Here is a 12,310-nt window from a genome sequence, read left to right on the forward strand (position 1 = left end):
ATGTAGTCATTTAATTCACATAGAATCATCTAGATGTCCATGCTGATGATTTGCTTTATTGGCCACTTGATTATATATGTATTGAAATTTAATAAACATAATTTGAAACGTAAGTCTACACAACACGTAGATTTCCCACTATCCATCCAAACAGTCATTCTGTGAATAAAGGCATAAGATACCTTTGTTGATCCCTGAACAGCCCGCAAAGAATTTGCCCTTAGCCAGCTCTTTGCAAATTAAACCAGCTATTGTATACAGCACCATTTGCTGGATAAAGCATGTTTTTAAGCATTTGTTCATTTTTTTTTTACAACACTGGGTTAGCACATGTAATTTTCACCTATACACATCCCTGTGTATGTTGCAGCTCAAATGATTTAACATTTAACCTGTACTAAAGAAATATACTACACTGTATGGTGACATATTACACATTAACTACCATGTTTTTTTTTTTATTCCAAATAACTGGTTTGGGTAAAATGCAGTTATGAACATTAATGTGGGCATAAACGATGCAGCAAAATTTCTGGATCAATTTTATGAGAAAAGGAGATTATTAATTGTATCAACTCCTACCGCGGCTGATTTCTACTACAGACTGCAAATTGGAATGCTTCAGGTATGTGGCACTTTGCATCAGGGCTGTATTTCTATATAGACGCCTTGTGGGCACATGCCTAAGGGGCAGCTGTGGTGGGGTAACCCACCTATGCCTGTATATGTAAAAGAAAATCTTAAAGGGCAAAGACCGTCCAGCCCATAATGAAAGAAATTGCAAAGCAACTTTGTAATATACATTTATTTAAAAAATTTAAATGGCTTTAAGGTTGTCTATCTATCTTCTATCTATCTATCTATCTATCTATCTATCTATCTATCTATGTTTGTTTGTATCTCTCTATCTCTCTATTTAAACAAGTATTCTGAAGGTTTTTGTACTTACCATTAGGCAAATATCATTTATTATGATTATTTTGCTATTAGACTAGATAACATATATATTTTCTTCCTCAATTAGCAAGGTCAGTGTGGCCTGGACTTACGACATGTTACAGTAATTGAATTATTTGGAGTATATCCAACTTATATTGGAAGAATTGGACGCCGAATTCTGCCCCCAGCACTGGGATTTCAGCTCAGGTATATTTCCAGTAACTGTTATTGAACCCTTCTATAAAAATAAATGCATTAGTATCAACTAGACATTTTTTTGTTTTTATCTTCCAGGTTAATAAATGGTGAGCCATGAACTGTTTTCTTTTTATGCTACTTTATGCTACTAGCATAAACTATTTAATCATCATATCACATTATGCAGCTAATTGAGTTTCTGGGCATCCATGAAGCATTAGAAATCCCTCTAGTTATGACGTTAGTACCCAAGCACTTGATTTATTGGCCAAGTAACTGAAGCAACTGTTTAGCATGGAACTGCAATACAGAGAAAAATACAAGAAAAAACCCAAAACAAAACAGTGTATAAAATTGGAATTTACAAGCAGCAGCACTAGCACTTGAAGCATTGGCCTATGAGGTATGACAGGCGAGTGGTTTCTAACTAAAGTAACTGAATGCATAACAAAGCAATCACCAGCACCTCACAGTTCTGGTACATAGGAAGAAGCAACTTTGAACTGTGACATATAAGGGCTCATTTATGCCCACAAGTGGGCAATATCGAGCACAATAACCATGCATCTTTTTTCTTCAGAATTCTAGCATTGACCCAGTTGTGCTTGCACTTCACTGTAAATTGGAAAAAAAATGTATTTTCCAAAGTCTATGTAGCATCATTTCCAGTGTTCAGGGTGAGAGTAGCATGTTCACCCAATTCTTTATACACTGGAACTGTTTTAGTAGGTGCAAGAGGCAGAAAAGACTGGTGCCAAGGTTAATTTTAGGGAAGAGCAAGTAGTTTTAATGATGCAAGTACCTAATAATGAATAGGGGTTATGTGCAACTGACTGCAGGTTCATGCAAACACATATGCAGTTGCTGTATCAGATGTAAATGACTCTTACAGAGTTATCAACACTGGGCAAATTTGCCCATGGGCAGTAACCCATGGCAACCAATCAAATTGCTGCATTCATTGTAGGGATGCACAGAATCCAATATTTTGAAATCGGCCAAATCTCCAAATCCTTCACAAAGGATTTGGCCGAATACTGAACCGAATCTGAACCCTTATTTGCATTTGCAAATTAGAGATGCGAAGCGGAAAGCATTTTTTACTTCCTTGTTTTCTGACAAAAAGTCACACAATTTCTTTCCCCACCCCTAATTTGCATATGCAAATGAGGACTTAGATTCTGTTCGGCCGGGCAGAAGGATTCGGCCGAATCCTGGCCGAATCCCGAACCGAATCCTGGATTCGGTGCATCCCTAATTCATTTTTCTACTTGCAGCTGGCTTTAAAAAGCTATTCACTGATTGGTTGCTATGGGTAACTGCCCATAGGCAGATTTGCCCAGTGTTGATAAATGAGCCCCTATGTGATTTCATGCATACCTGACATTTAAAAACTTCAAAAAATAACACTAGATTAAAAAGTTGCATTCTTGCATTGTCTTGCAAAAGTTTAGTCTACAGAAATTGTGGAGCTAGCCCCTCTGCTGGGGACAATATCTATCTATGTGTAAACTTGATATGACTGAAGAGGGACTTGAACCAAATAAAGCTTTTTCCCTAGAGATTGATATTTCCTCAAGTGTTAACCACTTGACACAATTTTTCAAATCTGACTGTAACTAATACAACGCCATCCCAAATATCACATTGATGTCCCAAGTGCTGTGTTTAAGGGGTTCCAGCAGCTGATAAAAACAGACCTCATTGATCATACAGCATCAGAAATCAGGTTCTGCTAATTATTCTCTATGGGAGAGAGCATCAATCTGACTGCCTAAAGTGCTCCGTAGATAGTAAGCTCTGTATTTTTGGGCTCCTGTATTTCTTGAAATTAGGAATTCTTATTCCTGATAAGTTTTCTATTTCTTTTATTTGTGCCATTATTCTAAATCCCCTTTGCTTGTGGTGTTTACAGCATCTAAGGATCTCAGAATGTTGTGTTAGTAAAAGGTTAAAGGGCCGCTTATGAGGCTAAGGTAGATTGAGCAGATTGTTCAGCTATTGATTATTCACACGGAATCTGCTTTCATCTAATTCTACTCTAGCATCCATATTTAAAAAATAAGAATATCATTGTACATATACAATGTTGGACGTGTTCAAGGCGAGTTACACAGATGATTGCAGGGTCGTGGGCAAGCTCAGGTTGAGCTCATCCTTGAGCTCACCCCACCTCTTTCCTCAGCTGTATTCCTACATGTTTTTTTTTATTTCTCTTTCTGCTTGAATAACAAGATAGCTATGTCATTGACAATGTCACTTGCAAACGTAATTAAGCATTTACTGTTACTTACCCACAATCTAAAATAAAGATCAATTTGGTTCTGTATTTTTTCTGTTTAGGTTGCTGCTAAGAATCCCCCAGAACAAATTTCAATTGGTGGTGTTAGATAAGCATGGAATGGACAAAGAGCGATATGCTGTACCCGTCACTAACACAGATCTTTTTACTTTGATTGATGCCTTTCCTCTTAGGAAAGACGAGATGAAACTGCAAGCTGAATTTGGTCACACTTGTAACTGATTACGGTGCTTGTGTGGTCGATAAACTGTTTAAAAGGTGCTACCTGCAATACATACTTTGGTGTAAAGAATTGTTTCATGAACTGATGTATATTCTCTCTTGATACATACATATAGGGTATTCGAAAGCAGTCATGTTATGTATGTACTACAGCTATGGGGTCTATTATCTGTAAAGCTGTTATCCAAAAAACTCCTAAATTAGGCAAGGCCCTTTTCAATGCCCTATTTCAACGATGTTTCTTATTTGTTCCACTAGCTTTCTTCTTGTATTAAGATGCTAAGTCATATTAAGTACTGACTAACCTAGCATGAATCCATATCTACTCTAGCAATATTTGGTAAGGTTTAAATGTTTTCAGTAGCCTTAGGGCATGGTCTATTATAGAAAAAAAGCAGATACCAAGCATCTTGGATAACAGATCCCATTCTGTATCATTTATACCATTTAAAGAAACTATATACAGTAAAAACAAAGCATTTTAGTGAGGCATATTCAATATAAATGGGTAGTGCTGTATGCAATAATTATATATTAAAAAGCTTGTATTTTTAAAGCTAAAAATGCTACTGAAAGTTGCCAAAGCAAAAAAAACAAAAAAAAACCCTATACTTTAGTTGGTTTAATAAGGCTTTAAAAGAAACAAAAAATACAGAGTTTACATTTGGGCTCACAGACACTTCAAATTTGTGGTGTTTGTTAAATAGCAAACACAAAAGAAATGGTCCCTGTTTTCACCACTTAAGTTCCAGTACGTATACCTCAAATAAGTCTCAAATACATTTGTACCTTAAGACAGATACAAGTTGCAAGAGACACAGTTGCTAGTGCTATATAGCGATATTGTTGCTTTTTGTGTGTGCAAGCAAAGGATATGCTACTGTTATTTTCAACATAATGTAAGCCCAATAAATACGTTTTGCAAAGATTCTGCTGGAGTTCTCCTTCCTTTATTATTTTGATTTACTAGCCCAATAAATATCACATGATCAATATGTGTCCATAAGTGAGCCAAGGCAAAGAAACTTGATTGAGTTATTGTTTATTCAGTTGCAATGAGCTAAGCTTTTTAGTTCTTTAAATTGAAAAAAAATGGCCAATATTTCCTTTAGATCTCTTCTCACAGTTGGATTGCTGCAGGTTCAACTTGTCATGTCATGCTAAAATAATCTAATGTGTCACTTCACATCACATGACAGGGAAACCTCAATAAACTATTTTCCCTTTAGTCCCCTCTGTTGAATAAAAAAACATTGTTATAATACCCCAGAGTTCAAGCAGCACAGAGGGGGTGGAAGGAACATCATACAGGGAGGACTCAGATAGGGACAGTAGGATCAACTGTATCTGCCATTTTTTTCTATTTCACTTTCTCCAGTCAAATGCAAAATGTTTCTGTTCAACTAGCATGAACTAATGGAAATTTTCTATTTGAAAACTAGAAGAATATATCAACATGAAAGCTATTGATTCTGAAAAAGTAAAATGTCCCCCCCTGTAGTAAATGTAATTTGAGTCAAAATATGATTGCAAGTGTCAGTTACTGCTACAGTATATGGCAGCTGTTAACCTGGGTTATATCACTTTACAAAACAGATGTATTTTGTAAGTTTAGTGTAAAAATGTTGGACATGTTTTGGACAGTGATGTTGCTTAATGGCTTCTCTGGCACCTGTTTCTGATATTTTGTCTCAATGTTTGCTTAAATATCAAATCATTTATTTAAGGCAAATACCACAAAATAATTGATTTTGCTTGATAACATATTTGTGTTTTCCTTAGGTATTGGGTATCTTTTTTCCCATATCACTATTCATTTGTGATTGGACAAATCACTATTCGTTTCAACATTGGACAAGTTAAATTCTTAATCTTGTAGTTTTCTGTAAAACTGTGAAATCTTGGGAAAGCCTAATCTTATGATATATTTAAGACATAATTATAAAAATAAGAAATTCTGATCTCTCCTTATAGAATCTATGCCATCAAACTTGAATGGACCAGTATTCCTCTTTTTCCCCTGATTGTACTGTATATGTATGGATGTATAAATACATATATTCCCTGTATGCTTCTTTTTATAGACTGTTAGCCCGTGGGCTGGGTAATTTTTCCCTTTTTGTCCTATTCTGTTTATCAGTCTATATTAATGGAGTTTCTTCTGTGTACAGAGCTACATAATGTTGCATGAGTATGTAATTAAATGCATAAATAAAGTAAATGGCTTTTACAAATTGTGTACACTTGTTAGCATTTTATCAATTACTGTCAACTTTGTATGTTAAAATATGCAATCTGTGATTTTATGACCTTTCCCAATGCTATATGTTGTTGTAGTTATAATGATCCATGTACATTAAAGCAGTGATGATTAAACATTTCTTTAATCATTACTGCTAGGGTAAACATAGTTGAACATTTAAAAAGTAAAAGAATAAGTAAATACAATTTTTCATGATAATACAAAATATTGGTCCTGAGCACTAACAGATGAAAGGAAATAGATCTCTGCCTTTAAGTGCTTAAATGTTCTCTCTTGATTGATGTATAACCCCATTTATATTCAGTCTTTTGAAAGGAACAATTATGTGAAACAAATATGTGGATCACAAGTCTCACCCATCATGCCTGGTGGTTTTGTTGGTGGAAGGTCTAATATCTACTAACTCCCTCCATAAGGAACGTCCTTCAGCCTCTTCAAAACTAAACTGATGCCACCACCTGGAACACTAGCCAGGGCTGGATTTACCTAACAGGCACCCCTAGACCCGCTGCCGTTCATCGTCCCATCCCCTCCCCTTCTTTTGTGTACATGCACAAATTTTCAGCATTGAGTCCTGAGTACTGGTATTGGTGCACAGGAAATTTTTAAAACTATTGTATGTCCTGTGCATCCCCAGTGCTTCTGAACCAATGAGTGTGTGGTTGGGCGGCATGCTTTGTGGCCTTTCAACAAATCCGAGCCTGACACAAGCACAGTATCAAATCTGAGGCTTAAAGGAGAAGGAAAGTTTAAACTAAGTAAGTTTATCAGAAAAGTCTATATAAATACATCAGGAAACCCTCAAAGTACTGCTGCTTTGTGTCCTCTGTCAAAAGAAACACTGCCTTTATTTCCTTCTATTGTGAACACGTGTTTCTGCATCAGACTTCAGACTTCTTTCAACATAAACCTCCAGGGCATGGGCTCAGTTTGCTCCTCTCTCACTCTCCCCCACCCGTCTCCCTCCTCCCCACCCTGCTATAATAATCTGAGCCCAGAGCTATGAAGGAGCAGGGAGAGACTTAGGCAGCACATTATGTCACACCAAGCTAATATGGCAGCTGCTATCCTAAACAGAGATTCCAGATCTGTTTTTCTCAGGTATGAAAAAGCATTCTACAGAATACATTTAGCGTTTTATCTTGTACTATTGTGGGTAATCTATTGGCAATAAACTGCCTTGGTAGCTTTGCTTCTAATTGAAGGCTCTTGCCACCACCACAAGGGAACTTATGAGTTAATGCAGTCCATTCTCTCCTTCATTTTCTGCACTCACTATGTTGCATGAAGCAGCCAAACACAAGTGGGATGCAACTTACTTAAAAGTCAGTTAGTGCTGAGATTTAGGACAACAATTTACTTGCTGTTCTATATGCTCCTGAACGAATGGCTGAATGCATGATACACCAATGCTTTCCCATATCTGAAACCTTGTAATGAACTTAAAGGAAAACTATACCCCCAAAATGAACACTTAAGCAACAGATAGTTTATATCAAATTGAATGACATATTAAAGAATCTTACCAAACTGGAATATATATTTACATAAATATTGCCCTTTTACATCTCTTGCCTTGAGCCACCATTTCGTGACTCTATCTGTGCTGCCTCAGAGATCACCTGACCAGAAATACTACAACACTTAACTGTAACAGGAAGAAGTGAGGAAGCAAAAGGCAGAACTCTGTCTGTTAATTGGCTCATGTGACCTTACATGTGGTTTGTATGTGTGCACAGTGAATCGTACGATCCCAGGGGGCGGCCCTTATTTTTTTAAATGGCAATTTTCTATTTATGATTACCCAATGGCACATACTACTTAAAAAGTATATTATTATGATAATGGTTCATTTACATGAAGCAGGGTTTTACACATGAGCTGTTTTACTCAGTATCTTTTAATAGAGACCTACATTGTTTGGGGGGTATAGTTTTCCTTTAAGGGACACAACCACAAGGCTGCTCTTCCAAAGAGGCCTGACAACATCTATCTTAGAATGTAAGCTCTTATCTTCTTTCTCTTCTGTTTCTTAACACGTAGCACATAAAACTGTCACTGTATAGGAACATTCTGAGCTGAGTAGCAGATACTATCTGGGACAGCGGGCTTGCTGATGTATTAGGAAAGACTTTGGGGAAGGCCTGTTGAGTCACACCATGGGAAAGATTCACTAAGAGCCGAATTTGCGCTAGCGTCCGATTCGCTCACATCACAACACTTCGCCAGGCATAAATTCGTCAGGACAACGCTACTTCAAAAAAATCCGAAGTTGCGTCCAGGGTGGCGAACCCTGGCAAAGTAGCACTAGCGTTACTACGGCAAGTGAAGCGAAGTTGTGCTAGCGTTGGCTAATTTGCATACGACGGGAAGTTAAAGTTGAATGGACGTATATGTTGCAGCCAATACATTACACTACACAAATAAAAAATTTTGTTATATTGCCTATCACCCTGAAAAATGGAAAGTCGCCAGCGTTTTTTGAGACTTAGAAAAATTTTCAACTATTGTTTGAGGAAGTCCTATCTACTCTATTGCACTTCGCCTGGTCTGAGTTGGTGAAGGCAAGCCTGGAGCAAGAGGTAACGTTCAGTAAAATCTTAGTGAATTTGCGTAGTCCCTTTGCCTGAGCGCAACTTCGCCAGGCGTAAGAGAGCGAATTACCCCTAGAGTCTATCTCCTTCACTAGAGAAGTTACGCCTGAGCCCGTTAGTAAATCGGCGAAGTAACGAAATGACGTCATGCTGGCGAATTTTTGCTAATGTTAGTCACTTCGCCCTTTAGTAAATCTGCCCCCATGAGTTTAATAGTGCTAAATAATAAAAGATTGTTGTTGCACTAGGGATAAAGTGTCCTGAACTTACAAAGTGCTGCTATGTGCTACAACTTACAAATGTTGCTGCCTGGATAAAAACATTGTATGTATGCCTGACTATTTATAAAGCACTACTAGGATAGAGAGGCTAGAGCAAAATACAATACAGAAAAGTACACATAGGGAAGACAACAATATAATAAATATATATAAGTATAAATAGACAAAGATGCCATGTGATAGGAGAACACAGTAGGATGGAAGTACCTGCCCTATAATGCTTACATTCTGAATGGGTGCATGCCATACAGTCAGACAAAGTGCGCAAAAATTTGGCCATATGCCTTTAGCTTCCTAGACTGGGTAGGAAATATTTTAGAATGATATGATTGATTGCTACTGCAGGTCAAACCCATGGTTCACCTTGTACTCATGTGTAATCCCATAAGTATTATTAATATTATAATTATTGATATAGTGTCAACATTAAACACAGCCTTTATGGAAAGTGTTTTACCATCTGAACGATGTATATAAAAAAAAGTCTGGAAAAGCAATTACCTTGCATCACACTATGCTCTGGAATGAAGATCAGACTTAGGTATGAAGTATTTGGAAAACTACATTTAAAATTACGAAAATACTGTATATATATTTTTTCAAAAATAAAAAAATATAGGATTTTAATCGTTCGATCGAACGATCGAAGCTATTCGATCGAATGGTTTCATTCAATCCAATGGCTTCGATCGTTCGTTTCGAACGAAAATCCTTCGATTTAGCGATCGAATGGTCGAATGGTCGAACGATTTTTGACGCGAACGCCTATTGGCGAACGTCGCGCGACGTTCGCGAACATTCGGCGGACGCGAACAGTCGAAGTTCGCGCGAACTAGTTCGCTGGCGAACAGTTCGCTACATCCCTAATTTCCAGCTTCATCACAAACGATAACAAGCACCATGGTGTCTTTGCTCTGTGTGTAATTTTCCTTCTGAATTCTTGCATTGTTACTGAAGGTGAACTCTACCTAATTTCCTCCTCTGTTTAGAATCATACAGCTACAGTATAATATCCATATTTTGCACAGCTAATTACTAATGAGCTTTGGTTCAGATTGAATGCATTGGTTTCTAATAAATCATATAAAGCCATATCAATTATTTTCTAATTAACACTCGCAAACTGTAGATTTAATAAGTTTTTTTTTTAAAGAGGTAGAGTTGCCTGAACTTAATTTGGTTACATTTAGTATAAATGCTGTTTGGTTACATTTTGTACAAATTCTCCTTAACCTATCTGCCAACTTGAGGCTCTAACTATCTGATGTGGCAAACTGTGCAGGCCAAACATGCAGTGCAGTCTATAGGAAAATCAATTCATTTATTAATGGGTGAAAGTGAAAGTTCGCCCTTTGATAAATACGCCTATAAAAATCCCATAGAAATGAATGGAGAGTGGCGGAATTTCACTATTAACTTCACTCTGATAAATATACCCCAGAGAGTGAGAGAAACTGTTTGTGCTACAGTAAGCATATTTTCTACGACATATGAAATATTTACTAGTGTTGAGAGAATTTTTTCACCAGGCATGGATTCATGGTGAAATGTCTGCATTTAGCCATCTGCAGTTTTTTTCCCCAAGAAACTGTAACATAAATTAACGGTGAAAAATTTGCTGACTAAAAGGTCGCCAAGACAAAATTGTCGCTGAGACAAAAAAAGTCACCACATAAGAAAAAACACCCATTGACTTTAATGTATTTGGAGCGAGAAAAAAAGTGCTCATTGACTTTTAAAGCATTTGGACAAAAAGTCACAGAGACAAAAAAGGAGATAAACCTACTATGCAGTTTGCTCTCCACCCCAAATTTTCGTAGTAATAGCATGCGCTGCACCATGCTAATGGTTTATCTGGCAGGCACAAATCAGAGTCTACAGTGGTAAATTCCATGCAAACTTCAAATCTGGTTTCCTTAGCTATATTATGGGCAATGTCTGCAGAATCAACAATTGTGTTACAGGGCAAGTCAACCTTATGAATAACTATAACAATAAGGGAACCCTTAAAGGAAAGTCTCCTCAAGGTAGGTGTAAATTTTGTGACTCCCTCTCCTCTATGTAGCCCTGTACACTATACTTGGCAGCTTGCTCACTATAGCATGCAGTTTGTCAAGGCATGTATAGGAAGAAGTATTTTTTCTGGGCACTTTGCACATGAGCCCTTTTGTAGCTAAAATTCTCAGCTCTTAAATGCTGATCAGTGTTGAATAATAATATAGTAATGCCTTTAAGAGTGGCTTGGATGTTTTCTTGGACAGACATAATATCAAAGGCTATTGTGATAATACATTTTATAGTTAGTATAGATAAGGGTATATATAATTTATGTGAGGGTATGGAGGGGTGTGTGTATGCATGCTGGGTTTCATTTGGAGGGGTTGAACTTGATTTGGACTACGTAACTATGTAACTATGGTGCAGAATTCAAAACAGACCCTGCCATTTGAAGTACACAAAAGCCCAAAAAGACCCCCAGCAGCCAAATAAATAGCAACTGTTTGGGGCCGATTCACTAACTTCGAGTGAAGGATTCGAAGTAAAAAAACTTTGAATTTCGAAGTGTTTTTTGGGCTACTTCGACCATCGAATGGGCTACTATGACCTTCGACTACGACTTCGAATCGAACTATTCGAACTAAAAATCGTTCGACCATTCGATAGTCGAAGTACTGTCTCTTTAAGAAAAATCTTCGACCCCCTAGTTCGCCATCTAAAAGCTACAGAACTCAATGTTAGCCTATGGGGAAGGTCCCCATAGGCTTTCCTACGTTTTTTTGATCGAAGGATATTCCTTCGATCATTGGATTAAAATCCTTCGAATCGTTCGATTCGAAGGATTTTATCGTTCGATAGGCTTAGGCTTTCCTAAGTTTTTTTGATCGCAGGATATTCCTTCGATCGTTGGATTAAAATCCTTCGATCGTTCGATCGCACTATTTGCGCTAAAATCCTTTGACTTCGATATTCGAAGTCGAAGGATTTTAACTCCCAGTCGAATATCGAGGGTTAATTAACCCTCGATATTCGACCCTTTGTGAATCGGCCCCCAAGTGTCATCTTACTGCAGCCCATCTGCCATTTGCCAGAATCCACAGTTTGCGGCTTTGTTTGGTCAACTAGCTAACTTGGATATTGGATTGGAACAAAAAATTATTTCAGCAGAGGCATTAACCACCGATTGTGGCCTTTAGCCATTTGTATGTAGCATAAAGGCACCACCCATTCATCTACACTCATGGAATCATTTAAATAAACAATTCATTCAGTTCACTCAGGGGCACTGAATATGATATTTCAAGAAAATTATCTCTTTTTTTTGTACAATTGCTACTAAATTGAAAAGCAAATACCATGCTTTTTAGAACTTTTGTTCTTTTATGCCTTACTCTCAATGTCCCTGCAGCTTCCAGTAGGAATAGTCATTATTCATTTTTATCGCACTCAGTACAGTAACAATAGGTTTCTGCAGTTTAATCAATCACTTTTCCCAAATCCCTTTGTTCGTTTT

The 12,310-nt window shown here is 37.2% G+C and overlaps 1 protein-coding gene across 2 annotated transcripts in view; it reads left to right on the top strand.

Moving 5' to 3' along the window:
• Nucleotides 1-5,898, top strand: part of srpx.S (sushi repeat containing protein X-linked S homeolog) — a 48,765-nt gene extending 42,867 nt beyond the window's left edge. For both annotated transcript variants that reach the window (XM_041583762.1, XM_041583763.1), the window contains 3 exons: nucleotides 492-625; nucleotides 1,025-1,146; nucleotides 3,481-5,898. In XM_041583762.1, the coding sequence (XP_041439696.1) occupies nucleotides 492-625; nucleotides 1,025-1,146; nucleotides 3,481-3,661 (437 nt within the window). In that variant the 3' untranslated portion in view covers nucleotides 3,662-5,898. The remainder of the gene's footprint in view (nucleotides 1-491; nucleotides 626-1,024; nucleotides 1,147-3,480) is intronic.
• The last annotated feature ends 6,412 nt before the right edge of the window (nucleotides 5,899-12,310 follow it).

This window comes from Xenopus laevis, chromosome 2S, assembly GCF_017654675.1.
Source record: "Xenopus laevis strain J_2021 chromosome 2S, Xenopus_laevis_v10.1, whole genome shotgun sequence".
Taxonomy (NCBI): domain Eukaryota; kingdom Metazoa; phylum Chordata; class Amphibia; order Anura; family Pipidae; genus Xenopus; species Xenopus laevis.